This window comes from Cryptomeria japonica, chromosome 9, assembly GCF_030272615.1.
Source record: "Cryptomeria japonica chromosome 9, Sugi_1.0, whole genome shotgun sequence".
In the NCBI taxonomy this organism is placed as follows: Eukaryota; Viridiplantae; Streptophyta; class Pinopsida; order Cupressales; family Cupressaceae; genus Cryptomeria; species Cryptomeria japonica.
Genome location: NC_081413.1, coordinates 170,266,354 through 170,294,215, shown reverse-complemented (window position 1 = coordinate 170,294,215; position 27,862 = coordinate 170,266,354). Strand labels below are relative to the sequence as shown.

Sequence of the window (27,862 nt, the reverse complement as noted above, 5' to 3'; positions counted from 1 at the left end):
TTGCCTGGCCTTATGAAGTGCAGCATTAGTTTCCATTTCCAAAATCTTGAAATCTCCTCCAAGGCTGCTTGAACTTGCCTTGATGTTGTATTGGCCTGCTGCTTTAATGACTTTTTTCTTGTATTGTTGGCTGCCGCCAACTTCCCTCATCTCTTATGCCCCAAAGCATTGATTATATTTGAGAGGAAAAGCTCAATAAAGACTTTACCATGTTTTTGCCCTGTATCGTCCTCATATACCTTCGAGCCAATGATCGCAACAATTGTAATGATTACAAAAGAGATTATGTAGTTGAGTGGATATAATTATATTTGAGAGGAAAAGCTCAATAAAGACTTTATCATGTTTGTGCCCTGGATCGTCCTCATATACCTTCGAGCCAATGATCGCAACAATTGTAATGATTACAAAAGAGATTATGTAGTTGAGTGGATATAGGTTGGTTGTTACAGTTGCAGTCAGCATTCATCAGTGAAACTCTGTTCTCCATCCTTCCGGTTCAAGGTGTATGGAACTACAAGCTATCACAAGTGAGCCCGGATATGAAGAACAATTCGAGGGGGCGCTACTAGTTCCTACCTTGAACAAAACATTTGCACAATCTTGAAATCTCCTCCAAGGCTGCTTGAACCTGCCTTGCTGTTGTATTGGCCTGCTGCTTTAGTGACTTTCTTCCTGTATTGTTGGCTGCCGCCAACTTCCCTCATCTCTTATGCCCCAAAGCATTGATTATATTTCCTGTATAGTGACTAGCTATGTGATTTATCCTAGTCTAATTTTCTGATTCTTAAGTCTGAATATACCCTCTGAAAGTCTGAAAATGGCTCCAAAAAGTCTGAAGACACACTGAAAATGATGAATATCAATGGCTGGAAGTGGTCACAGCCATTTCACATGCTTGCATTTGAATTATTTTGACCTTCAAAACTCAAAAATGGTCACATTTGGGCACAACTATGTGGCTGGAAATGAAGTTTCAATCTGAAGACAACCTGGTATACTTAGAAAAATGTCAAAAATGGTGCCCAAAAGTATACCACAATTCTGAAAATGCTTGGAAAAGGGTGTGGAAAAGTCTGATTTTTAGTTCTTAAAGTCTGAAGACACCCCTTCCAAGGTCCAACAATGGCTGCCCAATGTCTGAAGACAACCTGCAACTTTAATAAATCAGTCATTTAAACTTGTCGTAGTTATAGGAAACACCTGTATTTGACGGATTTCACCTTCCGAAAGTGAAGTTTGTTAAATCTGGGCACAAACAAAGGGCTGGTAAAAAATATCTAAGTCTGAAGACAAATCTGAAAATGGAGTTTCAGACTTAGATCAGCAATGGAAGCTCCACCAAATGCCCCGAAAAAACTCATAAGAAATGATGCCCAAGTAAAATTTTCCAAGTTGGCAAGTGGCTGGAAATGAAAATTAGTCTGAAGACAACCTGCAACTATGGAGTTTCAGACTGTAACAACAATGGCAGCCCTTGAAAATGCACTGAAAACTCCTCCAAACAGCCCTTAACCAAAATCGCCTTAGTGTGGATGAGCTAGGCAATGAAGAATAATTCTGAAAATGTGTTCCCAGCCGACAATGGAGGTCAAATCACTCCTAGCAATGGCGCCCAGCAAAATCTGAAAATAATGGCAGCCACCAAGCATGAAGAAAATCACCCCAAACAACGGCACAAAGCACTCCCAAATAAAAATCGAAATTTTCTCAGCTATGGCGCTATTCCAAAATTCTGAAAATGTCTTCAATGGCAGCTCAGATCTGCAACAATGGAGGCTGGAATAGCCAAGCTAGAAAAAATGGAGGAGGAAAGAATCCTCAACCCAACACTTCACTTCAGCACTTTGCCAAAATTCGCCAAAATTTTCAGTCTGTCTTCAGACTTCTCAACAAGCTAGATGTGTTTTTTATGCACAAAACATTTCAAAATAAAGTACCAAGGTAATTTACCCTCTCTTGAACAAAATCACCTCAGATGCTAAGAATGAGATCAACTAAAATGATTCCAAGGTTTCTACATGTCAAGTCTTGACGAGTGGGTAAGTTCAGTGGTTGATGTGAATTGCTGTGTTTTGCTTGGGGGCTTACGCAAATGTTTGGATTATCATGAATGATGCGGAATATGTGTGTTGACAACTTAAGATTTATCAATATGGCTCGGGATTTACTTCTTACTAAAAAAGGGGGAAAAAGAATAGGGTTCAGGAAATCTATTCTAAAACTAGGAATGTAGGAAATGATGAATGGATCTAGTGGAATCAAACCAGGCAAGGTCTCACAATCAAGTATTGACACAAGCTTAGTGCAATCATCTAAGGTATACTTAATGATTTTCAGACCATTACCATCAAACGTAGACACCATCCAAGTTGATGCTTGTCAACGGACGAGTAATAGTTGAAGTTATGCTTACTTAAATTTCAGTTGACCACACAAGGCGCACTTACCAGCAGCAAGAGGCTAGTGGTATGGATTAACGATTCCACACAAATGAATTCAACAAATCTTTCACTCAATCTAACATACATGGAAATAAATTCTAATCTAAATTCTAATCTAACTTGGAGGAATTGAGAACCATGAATGCAAATACAACACTTGAAGAGCAAAATCACCAACAATAAACAATGATTAGGATTCAAATAGCTGCAGCATATACCAACAATTCTACAAAAACTCTCTCTTACAAATGAGAGACAAGGGGGCATAAATGTGGTTCAAGATGAACCAAATATTCAACAGTTGTTAGAAGAGGCATGTAGCGTTCAAGATTCATCTAATATGCCCGACAAAGAAGAATTAGTAAAGACGGCAAATGTGCCAAAGAAAGAAGATATGCTAGAAGGCAAAGCTTTTCTCACAAGAGATAATGTAAAGAGAGTTAAGGATTCACTAGTTGTGACTGAAAATCCTTCCAAGGGTGAAATCCCTCCTAAGAGTGAGATTGTTTCTGTCGAGAGCACGGTTAAAAAAGATGAAGTTTCCAAAGAAAGTATGAAAAAAGAAGAAAGCTTTCAAGTCCATAGGGATAAGCCAGCAGTGAATTATCAAGATGAGCCAGCCCCATTCTTGCTTTCAGTAAGGATTTTCAGCAAGCTTTTACATAATTGTCTGGTAGATTCCGGAGCTTCAAGTAATGTAATGCCAAAGGCTATATGCAAGAAATTCGGTCTCATTCCCATACAGACTAGTAAAAGAGTTACACAATTAGATAAGACAGAGGTACCTGTGATTGGAGAGTTAAACAATATTCATATGCAGTTGGCTGCGGATCCAAGATTCCAACACTTCATAGATATATATCAGTTGTAGACATTCCAGACAGATATGACATGCTCCTGAGTCGAGATTGGTCACGAAGACTGAATGGTTACTTTTCGACCGATTTCTCTCACATGTGGCTGCCATGGAGAGGTGTACCAAACTAGATCAAGATAGATAGTACCCCAAGATTAAGATTGATGATAACAGAATATGGGGAAAACAATGAAATTCTTTTCCTAGAAACAGATCTAGGAAATTACAAACCAAAAGTTGCAAAGGTTTTGATGCTTCAAAACCTAGTTGAAAAGATAGAAGAAAATCATAAGATTGTGAATTCCACAGAGATAGTAGTAGAAAGTGATCATGATACAGATGAAGAAATTGATATGTTTGAAAGTTTTAGAGGATTTGTATTCAAGAATATCCAGCAGGGAGTTGAGTTAGGCAACCGTGCTCGCATTCAAAATTTATTGTTGCCTAATTGGTGCCGAATCCATGATACTGCTCATTCTGAATTCTCTTGCGCGATGTGCAAGGTAGCTTTGAATCAAATACACAAGAGAATTCCTGAAATTCGGACACTTGAAGAAATTAGAGAGGCCTCTCCTAGGCTAGATGAAGAAATTATAGATAAAATCAGAGAAGAAATACATGACGAAGATCAAGTTTGGACATTGAGATTTGATGGTTCAAAGTCAAAGAAAGGATCAGGATCCGGATTTGAATTGATAAGTCCTTCTGGGGAAACTTATTTGGCCTCCCATAGATTGCAGTTTCCATGTACGGACAATGTTGCTGAGTATGAATCCTTAGTTCATGGATTGCTGTTAGCCATTCAAAAGAAAGTGAAGATTTTACATGTGTTTGGAGATTTAGAGATTGCAGTAAGACAAGTGCGGAAGCAGTACGTCCGCCACGACAAAAGATTGACAAAATACTGCAACAGGATATGGGACCTCATCGAGAGCTTTGATGCTTTCAATATCAAGTCAATATACAGATCACAGAATCAAGTGGCAAATGCGCTTGCACAGGCTGCTAGTTCCTTGGCACCCATCGCCATCGAAGGATTGAAGAAGTTTACAGTGGAACTCGCATCAGTTCCATCTGTACCAGACAATGTCACCAATTTCCAAGTTTTTGAAGATGATAAGCATATATTGGATTTCTTGACAAATACAGATATTTTCCTGAGTCAAGTTATTGATGAAGAGGAAGCCAAAGAAGCAGAATATGATTCAGATGGTATCCTAGAGTTGAGGACAAACTTCTTTCCTAAGGGAATGATAGAGCTAGAAGGAATATTTGATAGAGATAAAATGAAGATAGAAAGATTGAGCATTCATGTACAACGTAAGTCCCCTTGTGATTCCAGCATTATCACATCAAACCATTGAACTTATCCACACGTCAAGACATGACATTTCGTAACCTTGGAGTTGTCTCATTTGATCGCGAAGCATAGCATATGAGAGACTTTGTTCAAGAGAGGATAAGATACCTTGGTATTTTATTCTGTGTTAGCATGTGCATAAAAAACACATCAACAGGAACCTACAATCTTTTTTGTGCTTCTTCTGCAGTCTTCAAGATAATGATTTGTCCCTAATTCTTCTCCTCGTGTGTGGGGAGATTTTTCCCATTATAACCCTATAATCTCCCTGCATACCTGGGATATGCCTACATATTGACCTGTTATGATTGGTGACATATGTACATTGATTGTAGTCCTTTCAGATTCACTTCTGATCTTAATCACCCCAAATTGTACTCCAAGACATGCTATTGTTAGACAAAATAGTTTCCTTGATTTGGTCAACAACATGGTTCACTAATCTATCTGCTACTTTGTTATATTGTAAAAATTAATAGAACATACTATTTTAATAGTCTATTAAATAACTGGATTGATTATTATAAAGAGTTTCATCTCTTTATATAGAGATTGGAGAAGAAACCACCCAAACAATTATACATTACACGACTCACTAAAAAACGAAGTAAAAAATAGAAAGAAAACACTTGCCACTAAGGTTGCTTTATCACAGTCGTAAGCCGTATCTTTTAATAATTTAATATTATTTTAATAGCCCCCCCACCCTTCTTTAAGATTTTCTTCACTGAAAAACATAACAAACTGAGAACACCTTGAACCATGAATATGCCATTCTTCATAAGCTCTTCTTTGAAAACAGACCATACACCAAGTAGAATTCCATCAAGCTGCTGGGATGCTTCATAAAGGTGTAGCTCCCGAGCTGAATTCCAGAGTTCCTGGATCGCCATATCCTTGAACTCCCGAATCATAGATCTCCGGAACGATTGGACAACAATCCATGTTGAGCTACTTCATTGAGCTTCATCGAGTTGTTGCATAACCCTTGTAAGGGTATGATTTCCAAGTTCATAGGCTCCCAAGCTAACTAGGCGACTATCCAATTTGAGTTTTATCTATACTGGATTCCTTCCTGTCTTCAAAGTGTGGGCTTTTAAAAATACACACAATTTTTTTGACATAGTAATCACTCGAGGCTTTTTAAAATATGTGCAATTCATTTGACTGTGTCAGCATTAACTTCAAGAAGTACAACACATTTTACTTAAAGATACCCATTGTCGAAGTGCATGGCTGTCTAACCTTCTGAGTTTGCTCCATCCATCTTCATTGTGCTGGTCATTTAGAGCAACTCCAATGAAAATTTTCATTTTTGAAAAGTATAATAAAACTGAATATTTTTAAACTTAAATACCTTCTTGCCAAAAGTTTGAATAACTTTAGGACATTGATCTGCATAAAAGCATCATATAGAACATCGACTGCAATCTAGAAGCCTTTAACAATATGCAATTCCATCTAATAGAATCCCACAAGCTAGCTAGGCTAAAAAATTATTATAGAAGAAATGATCAAAACATTAAACATCATGAATCCTTCACATACAATGACGTGCAAGTTCATGCAAGTACATGCAACTTGTATGCAAGTATATGCAATTTATTTAACATGAAATTCCTACACGATCCTTTTTAAAAAAATCCACCCACACAAAAAAAAGCCAACCCATGATTTAATCTTGAAGCCTTCACTTGTTTTTCCCCAAAAAATAGGCCGCAAATTATATTAGAAAAAACTCACGATTTTCACCCTTTGCTGCAACTCGTAAATTCATGTGATTCCTTGCTTTGGTACCATATCGTAAAAATTAATAGAACACAATATTTTAATATTCTATTAAATAATTGGATTGATTATTATAGAGTTTCATCTCCTTGTATAGAGATTGGAGAAGAAACCACCCAAACAGGTAAACATTACATGACTCACTAAAAAGTGAACTTAAAAAATAGAAAGAAAAGTCTTGTCATTAAGGTGGCTTTATTACAACTGTGTAAGCCTTGTATTTTAATAATTTAATATTATTCTAACATGTTAACTGTTGACGTGGCTAAAATCGTATCGCTACGACTCTATCCGGCCAACACAAAATAGAATTTACTCGCTGAGTATCCTATCCTCTTTTGAAATAAGGAAATCCCTAATGCTGTTTAGATTGATCACTGGGGATGACCTCAATGTTCCGACTGCAGGATAGCTCAACGGTCTGATGTGTTTTGCTGGGAGCACAAGGGGCCTTACGTTTTGCAACAGGTTGGTCTGCATCTAAAATGATGCTGCGTTTCTCAAGCTGGGGAATAAAAGCAAAGGAGAAGGGTTTAGGGGACCTAAAATTAACAAGACTGGTGTGTGAGTAGACAGATTCGACATAACCAATCCCTGCTTGGCCAGAATAACTCACAACGTCACAAGAACGGTGCAATCTTCAAGGGAACTTAGAAGATTTTTAGACTGCAGGTGCATGCCTAAGCACTCAATTCTGGCGCAGCTCAGACAGACACCTGCAATTGAACTAAGCACGATTTTAATGGCTCAGACTAACCATACACAGAGATACACAACCAACATATCCCCAATGGTATGAACTCGAATCCATCAAATACCTGCACACCAAAATGATCTATCTAAACCTACTGAAGGAAACCATGCAAACAAAATAAATCCAAGATGATAAACACCACACTTCAATGTTCATATATTGATTTTGGCTGTCATTACAACAATTTCTGCAGCTGTTCTACTCTATATTCCTAACTACTAAAATCTAACTAGAACCTAACAATTTAACTAAAAACCCTTTACAAGAGAAAGGCCTCTGCGTTTTATAGATTTTACAAATTGAATCAAGGGTCAGGATTGACTGCATCCAGCAGTCCTGATCTGCCTTCTAGAAGCCTGGCAGCCTTAACCCATGCCCATTCAATCCTCAGTCATCCTCCCAACCACTTTCTCAACTACCTACAACTATTTGACATCAATTCAGGTCTATCCGGTAGTTGGAAATAACTGACCTGTGTCCCCTTGTTTTAAAATATCTTGAGTGGGACCCACAAGTAGTTCTTTTACAATAAAATAGTTCAATTTTTAAACTGATTTTTTGGAATTTCTTCCAGTTGTGCATTTATGAGAATACATGCACTCGTTGCATTCTGAATGTTTTTCGTCTTTGATCTTGAGGGTGGATCTCAACCTGTCGTTCCGCGTTGGCGCGCTTCCCTGTGTTCCATTTTATCCTTTGCAATGTGTTCTTCGCTTCCAGCTTTAATCACGACCAGGTGTTTAATTTTTGCTTTAGGTTGCCGTCAATCTGCAAACAATGAATTCCACTTTTAATAATCATTTTAGAAAATTTAAATAAATTAATTTAACAATCATATTAAATTTTATCTTTTAAATGCTCCTCTTCTCCAATATGAAGTTCGGTCCTTGCTCTTGATTCGCTCTCTTAGACGAACTTCGGGCCTTCTACATGTTTTGAACCATTTTGGCTTTCAAGTGAAATGTCTAACTTGCTTGGGTTTTTCGGACCTTTGAGCTCTTCGAGAGATGTTTTATACACACTTTGAAACACCTTCTAAGTCAAATTTCGGGTTACATGGTCTTTTTGCTAGATTTGGCTTTTAAGTGCAAGGTGCCTTCTTTTGCAAAATTCGGATGCTTGAGCCAAAATGAGAGATGTCACTTTTGAAAACAAAGTGTCTTCTCACTTGCTTATAAAATTCGGTCATTTTTGTTTAAATGTGCAACCTTATTCTAAATGACCCCCTTTCATTAAATTTGACCCCTGGAATTATAGAACATCCTAGTGTATACAACATACCCCTTAGAATCACATAGTGTCCTAAGGGGTCATATGTGGTCCTAAGGGGTCACGCATGTGTTCTAACACATGCGTGACCCCTTACGACCACATATGGCCCCTTATAACATCCTAGTGTGTACAACATACCCCTTAGGATCACAATGTCCTAAGGGGTCATATGTCATAAGGGGTCACATGTGTTCTAACACATGTGTGACCAAGTGAGAAATTCTGATATATTAAAAAAATGTGCGAACTTAAAACTTGCAAATTAACCTTCAAAATGTCCACTTTTAGCAAAATTCAAACATTTCATAAGGAGCATGCGATTTTGTTTAGACGTCTCCCTTTTGTTTTTTGAATTTCGGCTAATTGAGCTGATTTGTGCGACTTTGTTCCTGTTTTGCCTTAAGCCTCCAAATTTCGGGCTAAAAGGCCGAATTGCGAGATTTTAGTTGACTTAAGCTTTCGGCCTTTTGTGGTCATCTATGCGCAAACTCTCCTTTTCCTTTGGCGAATTTGGCCTTTTAGCCGAAAATGCAAGTTTAGCAAACTTCGGGGCCTGCAATTTGGAATTCGCGATTTTCATGATGACTTGGTTTTTTTAATTTTTAGAAGAAACGCATGACCTTAGGGCTCTCGACGGCAAACAAAAGGGCGACGCTGGGTTTTGTTTACCTTTCTTGCAAGTAAATTTCGGGTTTTGAAGACAAATTGTGCTAATTTGCCTAGTGACCTCTTTTTTGCACTATAAAAATCGCGTGATTTTGGATAACCGCGACTTTGAAGCTTTTTATTTTCGGCTCAAGAGGTGACTTTGCGTGATTCTTCCTTTTGGAGTTTTTGGCTTGAAGAGTCGATTTGGCGCGAATATGTCTTTTTGGCCTACGCGATTTTGGATAACCGCGACTTTGAAGCTTTTATTTTTGGCTCAGGAGGTGACTTTGCGTGATTCTTCCTTTTGGAGTTTTTGGCTTTAAGAGTCGATTTGGCACGAATGTCTTTTTGGCCTACTAGGCGACTTTGCAAACTTGGTCTCATTTTCGGCTAAATGGGGGCTTTCACACGAATTCAGACTCTTACCCTATTTTCAGCCTAAATGAAGGTTTGGCGCGATTTGGACCCTATTAGCCGATTTTGGCTCATTGGCTTACTTTGTGAGACTTGGCCTTTTGTAATTTTAGGCCTAGAAGCCGATTTTGAGAGTCTTTCAATGGTTTTTTTTGTCTTAGAGGCTGAATCGTGCGACTTGGGCTTTTAGCCGGTTTTGTGGGCTTTCAAACTTTGCGTTTCGGCATTTTAAGCCGATTTTGGGAGCCTTAGTTGTTTTTCGGCCTTAGGAAGGTTTGGGGTTCTATCGGTGATTGAAGGAAAAATGAGCGAACCTGCCCTTGAATGGCCAGAAAATACTCTCACCTCCCTTTGAAAACTCAGCACTTTGAAAAAAAATGTGTGATTTTGTCAAAACGTGGGGGTTTTGGGGGATTTGCAGACTATTGAGTTCTTCACATTTTCCCTTAGAAGCCCGAATTTCATACATACTTGGCCCTTTGAATTTCGCTTTGACCTTTCCTTGGCCTTTTCCCGGGTTTGCAAGGTCTGAATTATCTTTAGGTTTCGACTCTATATGCTAAGCACTGGGATTGCAATCAGTTTCAACGGGCATACTACTGGATTCCTCTCCTATACCAGCAGACAGAACGGGGTCCCCTGTCGGGATAGGGGTGTGTGTGCAGAACGCACAACAAAGGTAAACATTACATGACTCACTAAAAAGTGAACTTAAAAAATAGAAAGAAAAGTCTTGTCACTAAGGTGGCTTTATTACAACTGTAAGCCTTATATTTTAATAATTTAATGTTATTCTAACATGTTAACCTCCAAGTAGCAATGGGAAATAGAGAAACTTTCCATTTTCTCAAGAATCTGCCAGATGTTTCCAATTTGCTGTGATCTTCTATGAATTGCATTGACACATATCATCGAATCTCCTATTTCAATATTGGTGATGAGTTTTTCTTTGCACAGTTTGAGTCCAGCTAGCAGCTCTTGAAACTTGGCCTCATTGTTAGTCCATTCAATTTCTTTGAGATTGCCTGGATGAGTTTCCTTGTGTTATCTCGGATTATGCAACCAGCTCTAGACAATCAGGGGTTTCCACATTAGACACCATCAAAGTTCAATTTCGACTATGCTTTTGGGCGTGGGAACCCTTTGAACTTCGCTCTCTTGGTCTTGGATATGCAGCTCATCCTGCCTCTCCCATTAACAGAGATGTATATTAGCCATAATTTACACAATATATACAAAACACAGCTGATGACTGATAGTACAATGTCAAATGTTTTTGATAAATTAATAATTTATATTACAGCAATTGTACTTGGAAAGTCAATACAAATATTGTTTCTAATTAAAGCATCAAAAATTGACTAATGGTTGGTTAGAATTGTAAGCAGTGCTAATACCACTCATAGCTGCACTATGCATGCATTGTGTAGCAACCACATACCTCTCTTATTGATCAAGACTAATGAAAGTTATGCAACAAAAGCATGAAATCCTTTGCTTGTTTTTCTGCCAAGTGCATAATTGCATGGATAAAGGTGTACTTTTTGCATTTTTACTCAAGTGAAGATGAACTATTAACCTTTTGAAATTAGAGAAAGCCAATACAAAATTTATAATAATAGTTCCAAAAAAGGAGAGTTATAAAATAGAAAGTACAATATAACTTTGATTACAAGATGTTGTACCTTTTGAAATTAGAGACGAAGCCAATACAAAATTTATAATAATAGTTTCCAAAAAAGGAGAGTTATAAAATAGAAAGTACAATATAACTTTGATTACAAGATGTTGTACCTTTTGAAATTAGAGACGAAGCCAATACAAAATTTATAATAATAGTTTCCAAAAAAGGAGAGTTATAAAATAGAAAGTAAAATATAACTTTGATTACAAGATGTTGTAGGTAAATAGCTCCTTTTAGCCATGGAGGTACCACATACAGGCATCTTTTTTTTTTAACTTGTTTTGAAGAACACTATGGTTGTGACCGGTTGAATCTATAAACTTCCCAAATTTGCCTGCAATTATTGTTAATGTATAGATAGCTTCGGTAAGATAAATGATTGAATGAGAGATAAATGAAGTCTCTCATTCAATCATTTATCATATCGATTATTCAATTGATAAACATTCCCTTTATATTAATCATTATCGGTTAAACTATCGTTTAGATTAGTCTATGTTCACACCGATTATATCGGATGTTAAGGATACACCGCTTGGCATACACCGATTATATCGGGTGTAAAAGATAATGCTAATATTACCATGCGCCACCGATAATTATATCGGGTGTTAATATAAACCATGCTCCACCGATAATTATATCGGGTGGTAAGATAACTACGCACCACCGATAATTATCGGGTGTTTCAATATATGCACCGGTTGGTAAATAATATGCCATGCATTATTATCGTGAGGGGGCACGATCAAGTGATGTCTTGATCGGCCATGTCCAAAAGACATGGCCGGTCAAGGCATCGCTTGACCGTACCCAGCCCACTACATATACCAAATGAAATGTGTGAGAATGGACATTGAAATTAATAGATGCTCCTCCTCTCCTGCCACATAAAAGAAGACAATCAGATTTATACAACAATTCAGTGATAGATAAAATAAATATTAAATTAGAATATAAACTTGCATATTGAATGTAAATTGAACATCATTTACATGGTATTAGAGCTATAGTTAAATCGAACCTGAGGCTGTTCAATTTTACGTAAAATTCAAAACAAGTATATATTCAACATCACAATTCTATCAATGGCTGGCGCTATCAGATTTGAAGACAGACTCGCAGGGGGTGACGACTTCTCCGCATGGAAGTTCAGAATTCAAATGATTCTAAAAGATAACAAAGTTGAATCATTTGTAAAGACTGAAACTAAAGAACCTGAGACTGAACCCGACCAAGCAATTTGGAGAGAAGGAAATGATAAGGCTATCAAAATAATAGTTGATGGGGTAAGGAACAATATAAAGCCCATTATAAAGAAACACGAAACAACCTTCAACATGTTCAAAGCACTTGAAGACGCTTTTGAGATATCCAACGCCAGTAGAACCTTGGCTCTAAAAAGAGAGATAAGTTGTATAACCATGATAAAAGGAGAATCAGTCAATGCCTACTTCATGCGAATATCTACCTTAAGGGATGAACTGGCAACCCTTGGATATGAGATCCAAAGCAAAGAATTAACCCTCATTGCTCTAGATGGGTTGCCTAGCATCTGGGAAACATTCGTCCAAGGCATTAGTGCAAGGGACAACTTTCCTAAATTCGATGGACTAAAGGTTGACGGTCTCCAAGAGGAATCAAGGCAAAATAAGAAAGGGATCAAACAGAAAAATATAGATGAAGACCTACAAGTTCTAAATACGAACTCAAACAAGAAAGGCAAGCAGAGGCAATTCAGGAAGAGAAAAGGTCGTCACAGCAAGAACTCTTTCAAGAAGGATCTCTCTCAAGTTCAGTGTTACAAATGTGACAAATTTGGGCACTATGTTGCCAAATGTCCAGAAAGAGCTAAAGAAGCCATATTTGCCAAAACAGGAAAATCGAAAAGGGAAGAGGACTCCGAGAAGTATGTACTCTATTCAACACTCACAAATCAAGCATCAAACAAAGTGAACTCCTGGGTGATCGACACATCACGGGATTCAGAGAAGTACTAGATTCCATGAAAGAGGAGAATGATGAAGAGTTAACCATCGGAGATGACTCCACACACCTTGTCAAAGGAGTTGGAAACTGCACCATCAAACTAAAGTCAGGTGTATCATTACAACTTAGAGGAGTGCTATATGTTCCAGGCATTAAGAGGAATCTTGTCTCAATATCAGCACTGGAAGACAATGGATACAGAGTGACCTTCATGGACAACAAAGTGTTGGCTTGGCCAAAGAGCTCATCTATCAAGAAAGCTAATACGATTGGTCAAAGACAAGGCTACTTATATGAGCTATGCACAGAGCCCAACTTAGCCCTCATTCATGAAACTACAGATGCCAATGAAATCTGACATAAAAGACTAGGCCACCTAAATTTTAGAGCTTTATCATCAATGGGTGACCTTGTCACAGGTCTACCTAAGCTAAAGCAATATCATTCAGGGGCATGCACAGGATGTGCCCTAGGTAAAAATACTAAGGGTGCTTTTCAGAGTAGTACTAAGAAAACAAGTAAGACCAATGTCTGTAAATTCATTGGGGGGATTTTTGTATTATGTAATATTTGTTGATGACTACTCTAGGAAAACCTAGATCTACTTTCTTAAATGTAAAGAATCAAAAGAGATCCTTAATAGGTTTAAAGAATTCAAATCACTAACAGAGAACTACCCAAGAAACAAATTAAAGCCCTAATAATTGATAATGGGGGGGAATACACATCAGAATTATTTAAAGAGTTTTGTAAAAATTCAGGGATTAAGAGGGAGTTAACAATACCTTACAACCCTCAACAAAATGGGATAGCAGAAAGGAAAAATAGGACAATCGTTGAAGCTGCCAAAGCTATGATCCTTGATCAGAATCTAAATATCAATCTTTGGGCAAAAGCAACTAGCACTACTGTATATATTCAAAACAGATGTCCTCACTCTCATCTTGAAGACAAGACCCCTGAGGAAGTCTTTACTAAATCAAAACCAGATATAAGCCACCTTAGGATTTTTGGATGCCTTGTCTAAATTCATGTACCTAAGGAGAAAAAATTAAAATTAGAGCCTTTTGAAAAAAGGGGAATCTTTGTAGGATACAGTGAAACCTCCAAAGCCTATAGGATATATATACCTAGTCAAAGGAATATTGAACTAAGTAGGGATGTGATCTTTGAAGAAAACTTAGCCTTCAAAAGAGCCCAAAACTCGATCTTGAAGTCTATATTCCTAACCCTAGCTTAGATAGAGATCCTACTCCTGAGCTTCAGAGGGAGAATCCTGAGGAAACTATGAGTGAAACTCAAAGTCCACCTAGAGAAAACCTCAAGAAAAGACCACTATGGGCCACCAAAACTATAGAAGAAGCTCAAAAGTTTGTTGCTCCCTTAGGAACCTTCAGAGAAAGCAAAAGGCCTAATAAATTCACTAGCTATGTTGCCCTTATGAATGACCTCTCTAAAGCTGAACCAAACAATGTATCAGATGCACTTGAACATCAAGTATGGAAGGATGCCATGTTTGAAGAGTATCAGTCCATTATGAAAAATGATGTTTGGGAGATTGTTCCTAGGTCAACCAAGAAATCTGTGGTTTCATCTAAATGGGCTATTCAAAATCAAACATGCTGCTGACGACAGTATTGAAAAACACAAGGCCAGATTTGTAGCCAGAGGCTTCTCACAAAGGGAGGGAATAGATTATGAAGAAACCTTTGCACCTGTTGCCAGGTATACACCAGTAAGAGCTGTATTAGCCATTGCAGCAGCAAAATGATGGAAGGTACACCAAATGGATGTTAAGACAACTTTTCTAAATGGTGAGATCTCAGAAGAAGTCTACCTAGAGCAATCTGAAGGTTTTGAAATTCATAGTGCAGAGTCTCATGTGTGTAGATTCAAGAAAGCTCTCTATGGGCTCAAACAGGCTCCCAGGGCCTGGTATGAAGAATTGACACCTATCTCTTAGGACTAGGCTTCTCGACAAATGATGCAGATCCTAATCTCTACTACAAAAGAAATAAAGGTGATATGCTAATACTGATTCTATATGTTGATGACTTATTAATCACAAGAAATAATCACCTTATAGATCAATGCAAAAATGATCTATCCAAAGAATTTGATATGAAGGACTTAGGACTCCTTCATTACTTCCTAGGATTGGAAGTATGGCATAATTCTGACAACATTATACTAAACCAAGGAAAGTACACCTTGGATATTTTGAAGAGATTCAAAATGCTAAATTGTAGACCCACGACCTCTCCTATGGAAACCAACTTACATAAACTTAAAGAAGCAGCAGCAGAGTCACAACCCACTGATCCTACTCAATACAGACAGATGATTGGGTCCTTGATGTACCTGGTAAGTACAAGACCAAATATCTGTTATGCAGTTAATGCTCTAAGTCAGTTTATGTGTGAACTGAAGGAGATACACTTGGTTGCAGTAAAACACATTATGAGGTATCTACAAGGTACTTTAAAACTTGGTCTCAAATACGAGAAGGTTGATATAAATCTACATGGATTTACAGATTCAGATTGGGCTGGAAGTGTGACAAACCGGAAAAGCACTTCAGGGTGTTGCTTCAGTCTAGGTTCAACCATGATATCTTGGATCAGCAGGAAACAATCTTCAGTAGCTCAAAGCTCCACCGAGGCAGAATACATTGCAGCTTCTATGGCTGCCCGAGAGGCAGTATGGCTAAGGAAGTTGCTTGTGGGGTTGTTTGGAGAACCTATGAAACCCACTGTTATACACTGTGACAACCAGAGTTGCATAAAACTTTCAGTAAACTCAGTGTTTCATGATAGAGCCAAGCATATTGAGATTCCATACCACTATGTGCTAGATATGGTAGATAAGAATGCAATCCAATTGGAATATGTTTGTACAGGAGATCAAACTGCATATATTTTGACCAAACCTCTTTCCAGAGTGAAGGTTGATCACTTCAGAAAAGGTTTAGGTATGATAGAAAGGTAATTTGCTTTGTAATCTATGCTTGCATACCTATAAGATGTTTAATGTGTAAACCTCTTTGTCATGATAGGACAATTTTTGGATTCTATCTCCTGAGTTCATATCTAAGAGGTGACAATCTCTCAAGATAGTGAACACTTGTATGTGGACATTATAAGGTGACGATTTTATAATGTCCAAACCAATTATCATGTTGGATCTCTGGTGGATCATGGATGAAGCCATGATTGTGTTATGGTAAAACATTCATATGAAGTGTTAGTGCACTTACCATAATTTGGATAAAGGTGAGAATTGAATATTTTCTCATATGATTATCCTTAAGTTTTATGTGATTAGGTAATACTGGTATCACGTGCTAAGGTGATATCTTGTCATCACAAGACTAATGTGATAGACATCTTGTATCACGTGATTAGGTGATACTTCATATCTTGTGAGTAGATGATATGATCCCTTAGAAAATTAAAATATGTAAATGAATGCTAACCATCAGTTGAATTGTGATGCTTGACACACTACTCTTATTTATCTTACCTAGCTAAGAGGGAGTGTTAATGTATAGATAGCTACGGTAAGATAAATGATTGAATGAGAGATAAATGAAGTCTCTCATTCAATCATTTATCATATCGATTATTCAATTGATAAACATTCCCTTTATATTAATCATAGTATCCAAATTTGATAATCTATTCATATTCACCGATTGACAAATCGAGTTAATTCTTGCAAATAAGACTTAACGATTAACGGTTAAACTATCGTTTAGATTAGTCTATGTTCAAAGCGATTATATTGGATGTTAAGGATACACTGCTTGGCATACATTGATTATATCGGGTATAAAAGATAATGCTAATATTACCATGCGCCACCGACAATTATATCAGGTGTTAATATAAACCATGCTCCACCGATAATTATATCGGGTGGTAAGATAACTATGCACCACCGATAATTATCGGGTGTTTCAATATATGCACCGGTTGGTAAATAATATGCCATGCATTATTATCGTGAGGGGGCACGATCAAGTGATGTCTTGATCGGCCATGTCCAAAAGACATGGCCGGTCAAGGCATCGCTTGACCGTACCCAGCCCACTACATATACCAAATGAAATGTGTGAGAATGGACATTGAAATTAATAGATGCTCCTCCTCTCCTGCCACATAAAAGAAGACAATCAGATTTATACAACAATTCAGTGATAGATAAAATAAATATTAAATTAGAATATAAACTTGCATATTGAATGTAAATTGAACATCATTTACAATTATGTCCTCTTACATTTGGATCTCATAAGAGTAGAGAATTCTGTCTTTTGTCATCACAAACTTTAATGTCTTTATATGGTTACATTCTCCTTGTTTTAAAAATATTTGAGCGTGAAATGTTCAACTAAAGGTATACAGAAATCACCACATAAAATGCTAACAGCACTAATATTTAATCTATTTCTTGACATTACACACTTACAAACAGAAATGAAAAACATAATATCTAAGTTGCCAGATTCTTCTGGAAAATCGCTGGGTCCTGGTTCGGTTCTATCCAAATTCGGGTCCTCTAGAAATTCTCTCCAAATTCGTCCAGGGTCCTAAATTTGCCCTGTGGGTTCGCTGAGAAGGACCCGGGGTGAATTTTGGGGAATTTCCAGCGAATTCGAAATTCAATGTCAGAAACCAGGCCAAATTTTGGCAATTAAACATGTTTTTTCAAAATTTTTTGAAGTTTTTTAATTGCCTATTTGGGCAACTTGACCCTCCAACCCTAAAATTGACCACTGAAAAGGCCAAAAAGGTAAAACATATCTCATTTGGGGATGAGACACTTGACAGTTGTGTATTATGAACTTATTTGCTGCTGCATATATGTATATATTTTTTATTTTTAAATGTTTTTGTACGGAAAAACCCAAAGCGAACCCAAACCCACCTAAAAATAAATTTGAACGAATTTGCGAACCCGATTCTGGAACCAGAATCCGAATCCGAACCAGGACCGGCAACTTAGCATAATATGACTCGTTGGAATGCCTAGCACACATTTCTGAACCCTGGGATGTCTTTGGCACCCTACAAATGATAACAAATCATCCTGCTGGTTCTGGGCATCTTGCAGAGTATGCATGGGTCCTGCTATTAACAGTTTTCATCCTTAAGGCTGTAACAGGTCTAAACTTGAGGGGTATGTCCTCAGTTTTCAGACTGTTGCAGCAGTATTCCTTTTTTACCTGTAACTGAATTGAGTTTGTTTTTGTTTTCAATTTCAAATGATGTTTCTCTATTATTCCCAGCACTGCATATAATACCCTTAGCCTGGGCGATCCACCTATTTTGGGAATTAATCCCACATTTGTTGTTAATTAACTGATCAATCACTCCTAAGCTTTTAGGGAGATAATTGATTGCACAATTCCTAATTTATTTGCATATAACTCAGCCCCTTATTTTGTTGAGATAATTGACAACTAATTGATACTAACTCGACTTATTCCAGCAGAAGACTTAATGTTAAAATTCCAATCACGAAGATTAATTACTGTAACCTAATGCTTAAAGAACATTGAATTAATCATACAAATTGTTCAAATTCCACTATGGAAATGAAGAATAACAGATTGATACTGTACATCTTCAAATCAGCTTTGCCTTCCTTCAAAAGCTTCCAAGCCAACCTCCACAATTGTCAAATTAACAGCTGCATGGAATTATTACACTGTACTGAGTTATTGAACTTCTATCTTGCATCTATCATTATGCTATTTGGCTAAAAATCTGATCTTTCAAAAATAGTAATCTTATCTCACATAGGAGATGAATTGGAAGAGAAGTCTAGATCATTAGTGCTTATTCACACTTTATTATTAGACTTAATTAACTAAATAAAAGATTTTCACTTCGTCACTTAAGTGAGATACAAAATAGGAATAGCCCGAAGTGCTTTCTGTGTAGAAGTTTTGAACTGAGCTAAAAATTCAACACTTAAGACCGAAGTCTTTGTCTTAATGTGACTTAATTGCCATCACGACCTTTATTTTTTTAGTTGAAGCTTGAAGACTTACTCTTGATTTGACTTAACTGTCGGCATGACCCGACAGTTCTTTGCTAACTACTTGTTGATATAAACTCCTTTCAGCTATAATGCTATAATGCTTTGAGGTCAAAGCAAATGCTACGAGATGTAGCGAGGCAGTCATCTTGTTCCACTGTTCAACTATAATGCTTTGAAACTGCATGAAAAGCGTTTCAAAGGTATTTAGCTCCTTAGTTGTTACTATGCACTTATTTTTTATATCATATCTTAGTGACATCACATCTCAGCTAAACATGGCTGATTTGTATTAGTGAATCTATTCATATTCATAATGGGCTTAATGAAACTCAACATATACTCTGCTTGTGTCCACCAATCATTGCCTAGGATTTGTGCTTTGACCTTTTCGAACCTCTTTGTTTTAGACTTCATCCGTACACTCCAAAGGTTGCTGATTACAATGGCATTGAATGCTTCTTACAGCTTCAAAACTATCTCTTTGCTATAATACTTCAGCGACAAAGCAAATGCCAACAGATGTAAGGGGGTGATCATCTTGTTCCAATGGTCAACAATGACCTTTTGCATACTTTTGAAAAATGTTTCCATTGGGTCATGTTCCTTGGATTCTATTATATTTCTTATTTTCTCAACCATGGAGTCCATGGCATCATAAATTTCACCCAAACATGGGCGATTTGTATCAATATACCTAATCATGCTAATGATGGGCTCAGTGAAACTCAAAACATATTCCACATGAGCCCACCACTCATCATCTAGGATCAATGCTTTTACTTTTTGGGCTGTTTCTGTGCCTGACTGCCTCTATACACTGCATGGGTTGTTGATGACCATATAACTCAATGCCTTTTGCACGTACACAAGTCTATTCAAGGGGATTGTGTGAGATGCAAATTTATTTTCGGCAACCTAACGTGGTGCACAAAATACATGTCACATATCAAGAACTAAAAATAAAAATTTAAATTAGTAATATTACCTTCAACAGATTCAACTTGGAGAAGGTCTCGAAGATACTTTGTGACATATAATGATCATTCACAAACATTTGGATCTCCTCACCCTCTATGTAACCCACTCAATTTGTGTGCCAATCTTTTGCAATATCAAATTGAGTGAGTGGGCCACACATGGTGTCCAAAAAATGTGACCATATGTATCCCCCACTATAGACGCAGCTGCCCTGCAATTTCATTGTCCATTATGATTTGGACAACATTTTTCAGGGCTTACTATTTCAATGGATTCTATGAGGATATTGGCAATGAAATTTGCATCTTTCACTTGCCCTCACAATCCATAGCCTTGAAAAATATTGCTCCATTAGAAGAAACTGCTATAACATTGATCAATGGTCTATTTTTGCAATCTTTCCATCCATTTTGCTCTAGCATGAAATCAAATATATCTTAGGTTGCACTAAAGGGCATAGCAGGTATGCCTTGTTGCCATTTAGGAGCCAGTCTTATGATCTAGTAGATTAACCCATCCATTCTAAATGGCCTATATACCCAAAGACTGTGTGTAACACAAATAACTGACACCCCTGTAGAGTCCTGGTTAGTGACTTGCATTTTAAATAGCTAGTTTTTAAATTTTTTTTTTTGAAGTTATTGATTTGAGAATTTAACTGTCAACCATTTCAAGCACATTGATGTACTTATCTCTATTGTGTTCTAGTATGGGTGATATGTCTGGGAATGAAACTTGTCTTTTTTTTCCAGGGTTATGAGTTCATGTCCTCTTGTATGAACTGACAAAGATAGGATGCAATGACTACCTTCCTTATTTGCATAGTCCAGCTGAGAGGACAAATCATAGGCACAATAATTGGATTGAACTTCATATGTCATTTAAGAGCAGTACTTAGCAAGACTAAGGGTTTTGTCATGCTAAAGTGGCTTCCTGCTATTTTCTACTTGATGGTGCTTCAGAATAGAGAGTGGCCTAGACAGGAATTATAATTAGCTTGCTAAATAATGAGAAATAAGCTGATTGATTTTTCGTTTTCATGCTTTGCAAATTTCTCATATTTATGAAACTAATGCATATGCGGATACAGGGTATGGACTTTGATCCAGAGACGGGGTGTATTTTGCACATTGAGCTTGCGAAAGCTAATTCACGGACAAAACGGTCACGTACAGGTATATATGCTTTGTAGAAGATTTTATAAATGAATTCTATAATGGTCGCATTGTTTTCTAATGAAATGAATGCTGTCCTCTATGACTAAAATTTGGCACTTGTGGTACTTGAGTCTATCAGAAAATATGATTGAGAGTTTTTTTTTGAAAGGAATAAAGTTTAATAACTAATCATTTTCTCTTATATTTTTAAGCAGATGATGGAGGCTCCAGCTCCTTTGACAAAAGAAAAAGAGGACCAAATAGTAATTTCGGAGTCTCTCATAATGCTGGTATGCATAATGTGATATATAGAAATAAGACCATCTCTAGTTGGGTGACATGATAATTTTACAATGGATGGTAGAAATGCAATTCTGTATTCAAAGTTATCTTATAGAGATGCTATTGATGTATGTTTATGGAAGTACAATTATGTTAGGTCATTAAAAGTTTGTCATGGTTTCTGTTTATTTCAGTTGACCACTAAATCAAACATTTATAGCTCTTCTGCATTTTAGCAAAATGGCAATGTTGTTATCACATGAAGAGCACATGGCTTTAGACAGCTCACCTTGCACATGTTTGGCACACTTGCACAATCACAGGAGTTGGCGGCACTATGCACTTGCCTGGAATGGCAAATTCCAGTTACAGCGACACGAGTGGGTTGCCATCCACACAGAGGTCATCATGCACTTTCTTAAAGCACAGCATTTTTTAAGAACACAGAAGTTGGAAAATTAATAAACATGCAAAACTCAGCAACATTAATTTTCCTATCATTTGATATAATGGCTTATGTGGGTCTGCAATAGTTTAACTTGAAGATTCTCTGCTTTCTGGAATTTATGAATAAATAGTTACTGAGGTGGATTCTTAGTTTTCTTTTATAAAATTGCCTAATGAATTTGTTGCTAATATGTTTCAGTGGTGGGATAATGGATGCTCCTGGTAATGTTCAAGATGGCATCCCTGCCTTGTCTACAGTAAGTATGTTGTCCTTTTCGTTACCTGGGAGATGCTATCCATTGTTCTGAGTATGAACATTAACTTCACCTGCAATTGGGAGTGATTTTGTGTTTGAAGTTCATTGTTAAAAGGTAGCTGCACTTTCTGCTTGCTTCTCGAGATGTATCAGAAGCAGCATCAAATGATTTTGTATGCTATAGTTAAATTCTTTTTGTTTCACTCATCTAGATATTAGTTACATAAATGTGTATCTCTGTTATCTGGATTTTACTATTGGGATAGGTCATTTCTTGTGTTATCTTGTTTGGAAAAATTGCATCCAAGAACAAGAAAATTTCCATTACCTCATTAACATGGTTTCAAGGAGAACTGTCTTCACCTTAATAAATTGCTAGAAGTCCTAAGATATATACCTACATTCCAAGAGGCAAACACACAACTTCCTTCTAAATAATGCAAGTTTGGCTTTAACAATCAAAGAAAGAGCCTGCTTGAACAACCTCAATGCTCTTAAAAATGGGAGGAGAATGGTCCTCATTGAAAGTTGCTTTCAACTCGTCTTCTACAAGAAACCAGTGGCAGTCTACTGGAATGCATACCATAACTTTTTGCAGCTATCTCTGACCTTCCACATGTTACCAAGTATTAGAATATTTAATTATATTTTAGTCACCTATATTTAGTTCCTTGTTTAATGGTCATTTAGCTTTTTAGTTAATTAGCTTTTAAGCTTTATTTAGTAATTAGCTTTTCTTTTTAGTTAATTAGCTTTTAAGCTTTAATTAGCTTTTAAGCTTAATTTAGCTTTCACGCTTAATTTAGCGTTTAGCTCTTTAATCTTTTACTTTAACGTTATGTTTTAATTATAGAACACTGTCTTGTAATCTCTATATATGCGTGTGTATATAGTTCAATGTAATCATCCGATTATTGAATCATTCATTCAATTTATTTTTCATGGTATTAGAGTGGGTCGATGGAATTTTTTAAAGTTTGGCGAATTTTTTAATAAAAAATCATGGCCTTCTTTATGGAATATTTTCCAGATTTTTTTTAATTGTTTAAAAAAAAAAACGATTTTGCTTTTTTGAAGGCTTTTTTAGGGTTTCTGGTTTGTGGGCGAATTTCTTTGTGCTAGGCAGCAGTTCATGTTTTTTTTAGCATTCTGGAGATTTTTGGGCCTGCAACTTGGAGTTTTTTTTGCAGATTGAAAATTTTCCTAGGGTTTCTGCAATTTTCGACTAGGGTTTTGACCCTTCAGTTCAAGTCGAAATTTTATTTTGCTTGCAGATTCTTGGTGAGTTTTTCGAGACCTCAACTGGGTTGTCATCAGATTTTTCAGTGTGCATTGTTTTCCGTGCCTTGATTTTTGAGCCTTCGGATCTATATTCCGATTTTAGATTCTTGGTGGGTTTTTCGAGAGTTTTTTTGGGTTGATCTCATATTTTTTTGGTTGCCTCGTTTTCCGTGCCTCGAATTTTGTGCCAGCGAATTTGCCTTGGAATTTAAAAACAGTCAGCGATTTTTGCTAATTCTGTGGGCGCTGTTTATGCTGTACATCCTACCTAGGGTTTCTGCCCTATTTTTTTTGCGATTTTTTTGGAAAAAAAATCGTCAATATTTTTCTTTTTTTTTTTACAAAAAAAAATCAGAGGTATTTTTTTATTTTCTGCAAGTTATTATTTTTTTTTGATTATTTTCAGGAAAAATTTCAGGTTTTAAGTTTGCAAAAAATTTTAATTTCTGGGTTTCTTCCAAACCTTGAAATTCACGCTTTGGAATTCGTGCCACAATTCTCCTCCAGGGTTTCAGATTTTTTGTGCAGTTGCTTCTATTCTGATTTTTGAATCAAATTCTTCTGTCTCATGCTTTTACTAGGTTGATTTCGTTCAACCTCCATTTTTGTGATGGCATCTTTGACTAACATCATGTTGGAACACAATCAAAAGTTCAACAAAGTGTTTCCACCGCAACAAAGTGTTTTTTTCATTTGTGACCAAAAGACCTGCAGTGTCTTCTGTAGGGTAGTTAGTAGATAGAATGACCATTAAGGGATGGTATTAGAATATTTAATTATATTTTAGTCACCTATATTTAGTTCCTTGTTTAATGGTCATTTAGCTTTTTAGTTAACTAGCTTTTAAGTTTTATTTAGTATTTAGCTTTTTCTTTTTAGTTAATTAGCTTTTAAGCTTAATTTAGCTTTCACGCTTAATTTAACGTTTAGCTCTTTAATCTTTTACTTTAACGTTATGTTCTAATTATAGAACATTGTCTTGTAACCTCTATATATATGTGTGTATATAGTTCAATGTAATAATCCGATTATTGAATCATTCATTCAATTTATTTTTCACCAAGGAGAGAAATATGGTCTTTGTTGATGGACATAACACACAAAAAAATGGTCTTCATTGATGGACAGGAGACAAAAGAATGGTCTTTGTGGATCGGCAGAAGACAGCCAATTGTCTCCTCTTTTTTGTAAGGTTTCTTAATGAATCTGTGATACCTAGATCGTGAAACCTTGAGTTGTCTTCTGAAACTTTGTGGAGCACTGGCTATTTCAAAACTTTATGCTTAAAAGACAATAGTGATTTTCATAATCTTTGACATTCTTTTTGCCATCACACTTCAGTATCTCTGCCTCCCACAGCTTTTTGAAATTGGAGAAATTTTATGTTTCACTTGAGTCATAAAGAACTGCACATAGTTGCAGATGGTCACCCGTTACTCCATTTTCTCTTGCTCTGATGGGGACATGCACCTTGAAATTGAATTCTAAAGAGTGAGCATTTAGAGATTGTTTACAGAGTTCTTGATGGGTTGGTTTGTCCATCCTTTATAATTATTGGGATTGGTTCAGGTCAAGTGAAGTATCCCATTTCTGCAGCTCAGAATTACAGAGATCATTCTGAATAAATGACACTTTTGAGTAACTTGGGCCATTACATTTAGCCTCAATGTTCATTCAAAATAACACTAACTGTGATATGTGGTATCTTCTAAACATTTCAGTAATATACTATAGTTATTAATGCACTTGTATCTTGTCTCTGTTACAATGTTTAAAGCTTTGATCTACACTTATTTGTAGTTTTGCTATTTGATGATTAATTTTATTTTATTATATTTATTTTCTTATAATACATAGAAGGATATCGATTATAACTAGTTTGTTGGCTATAGTTCTTTAATCTACATTTGTCAAATTCACAGGCAACTGGGTTGATAAAATTATTGAAAGTGAAGATAGAAATAAATGAAAGTAGGTGGATTGCTAGACAAAGTAGATCTAAACAAAGTTGTACCAGCTTGATGGTTTTAAAAATACATTATAAGCAGGTGGACAGCCAGAACAGCTGGAAAGGGTAGATAGAAATAATTTTTAAATAGGTAGACAGCAGGAACAATTGGATTCAATACATAGAAGCCAGTTATTTGTAGGTGAACATTTTGAAACATCAAATTTCATTGTTAAGGCCATACAAACGAACTTCCCTTGGAGTAGAAATTCAGAAATAGAATCAAATCACTTTATATATATGTCTGGCACACCGTCTTGGCGCAAACCAATGGGAGTTGATAATTAGCAACAAAGATATTCATATTGAGAAGACATAATTGTAGTAAGGATAGTTATAGATCTGGGTCTTGGAATCCCTGGTCATGGTTCTAGGATCTAAATCCAGACCCTTATTGTTTAAAGAAGATATTTTACTTGATAAAGAAGCTAACCCTAACCCTAACTTGTTGTAATGGTGATTCTAGGGCACAATCTAAGGTAAATCTAAAAGGGGACATTACATAGTCTTTCATATGTCTTAAACGTAGTTTGCCATCATTCGTTGTGATTATAGTCTGATGATAACCACTCTTCAAATCAATTTTGGTAAAATATCTCACTCGGCTCAAACAATTCATTATGTCATCCCTCCTTGGCAATGGGTGTTTGTACTTGATTGTGATCTTATTGATTGCTTTGGAGTCTATAGACTCTATACACATCCTCTATTCACCATCATTCTTGGGTGGTAGTACTATGGTTATTGCACATGGGCTCAAACTCTCCTTGATCAAGCCTTTCTTAAAATGGTTTTGCACTTGTTTGTTTAGTTATGCATTCTTTGCTAGTGTCATTCTATTTGCAACATTATTTGTTTAACTTGCTCCTTGAATCATATTATGTGGTGATTGATACTCCTTTGGTGGTAATCCATCTGGCATATTATCCGATATGTTGTCCTCATAATTTGACATTAATTTTGTAAATTCCTTCTACAATACTTACTCCATGTTTGTAATGAATACACTAGGGATCCATGAAAAAACATTATTGTGCTTCAAACCATTTTAGAACTTTCTTCCTTCTGCTAAACATATATTGGCATTATTGCACACTTGTCTTTCTTTCTCCTTTAAAGGCACTAAAATATGTTTCTTGTTAGTCTTCATCATAGTATAAGTATTTTTTCTTCCATTATGTATAACTTTTCTATCACATTGCCTTGGTCTACCAAACAACAAATGACATACATCCATTGGCATAATATCACACAAAACTCTGGAGTCCCCTCATCTATTGCGCTTGTTCAATGGCCCAAGGTTAATTAGCTAATAGGCTATTTAGTGTGGGCATTGCCCACTAGATTTAATTATTTCTCATGTCAGATTCCTATCAATTTCTCAAACCAAAAAAAATTCCAATCACTTTCTCATGTTTAGAGGAAATCCATTTACATTAATTTTTTTTTTTAAAGCTTGCAAACATGAAACATTCCATTCACGGTTGACATACATCCATTGGCATAATATCACACAAAACTTTGGAGTCCCCTCATCTATTGTGGTTGTTCAATGGCCCAAGGTTAATTAGCCAATAGGCTATTTAGTGTGGGCATTGCCCACTAGATTTAATTATTTCTCATGTCAGATTCCGATCAATTTCTCAAACCAAAAAAAATTCCAATCACTTTCTCATGTTTAGAGGAAATCCATTTAAATTCAATTTTTTTTTAAAAGCTTGCAAACATGAAACATTCCATTCACGCTTGAAACAATTTTAGTACATTCTATTTCTTCACACGTATAAACATGCAACACTTCTATGAAATCAAAACAACATTAAAACAATAAAATATTTCTAAAAAAATGAAACATTCCATTACGCTTGAAACAATCTTAATACATTCTATTCTTTCACATAGATAAACACGCAACACTTCTATGAAATCAAAAAAACATAAAAACAATTAAATATTTGTATCGAATCCTAATAGTACAACTATTTCTCTTTGGCTGAAACATATTGACGACAAACCTAACAGTGCAACAAACAATCTCCAAAATTCCATCCTTTGAAATTTCTTCTTGTTGGGCGAGAGGAAGAGAAAGGCAGCGCCTTGGGAGGCGATGACTGGCAAATGTAGGTCGTCGATGAAGGAGGGTTGGGACACGAGGCTATGGAGGATCTCTTTGTTGATGTGTTTTTTATGCACATG

General features: G+C 36.4%; 1 protein-coding gene across 4 annotated transcripts in view; it reads left to right on the top strand.

Annotated features, from left to right (window-relative positions):
- Window positions 1-27,862, top strand: part of LOC131037958 (uncharacterized) — a 100,507-nt gene that overhangs the window by 11,908 nt on the left and 60,737 nt on the right. For all 4 annotated transcript variants that reach the window (XM_059211041.1, XM_057970232.2, XM_057970247.2 and 1 more), the window contains 4 exons: window positions 21,326-21,410; window positions 21,608-21,682; window positions 21,998-22,076; window positions 22,321-22,378. In XM_059211041.1, coding sequence (XP_059067024.1) covers window positions 21,326-21,410; window positions 21,608-21,682; window positions 21,998-22,076; window positions 22,321-22,378 — 297 coding nt within the window. The remainder of the gene's footprint in view (window positions 1-21,325; window positions 21,411-21,607; window positions 21,683-21,997; window positions 22,077-22,320; window positions 22,379-27,862) is intronic.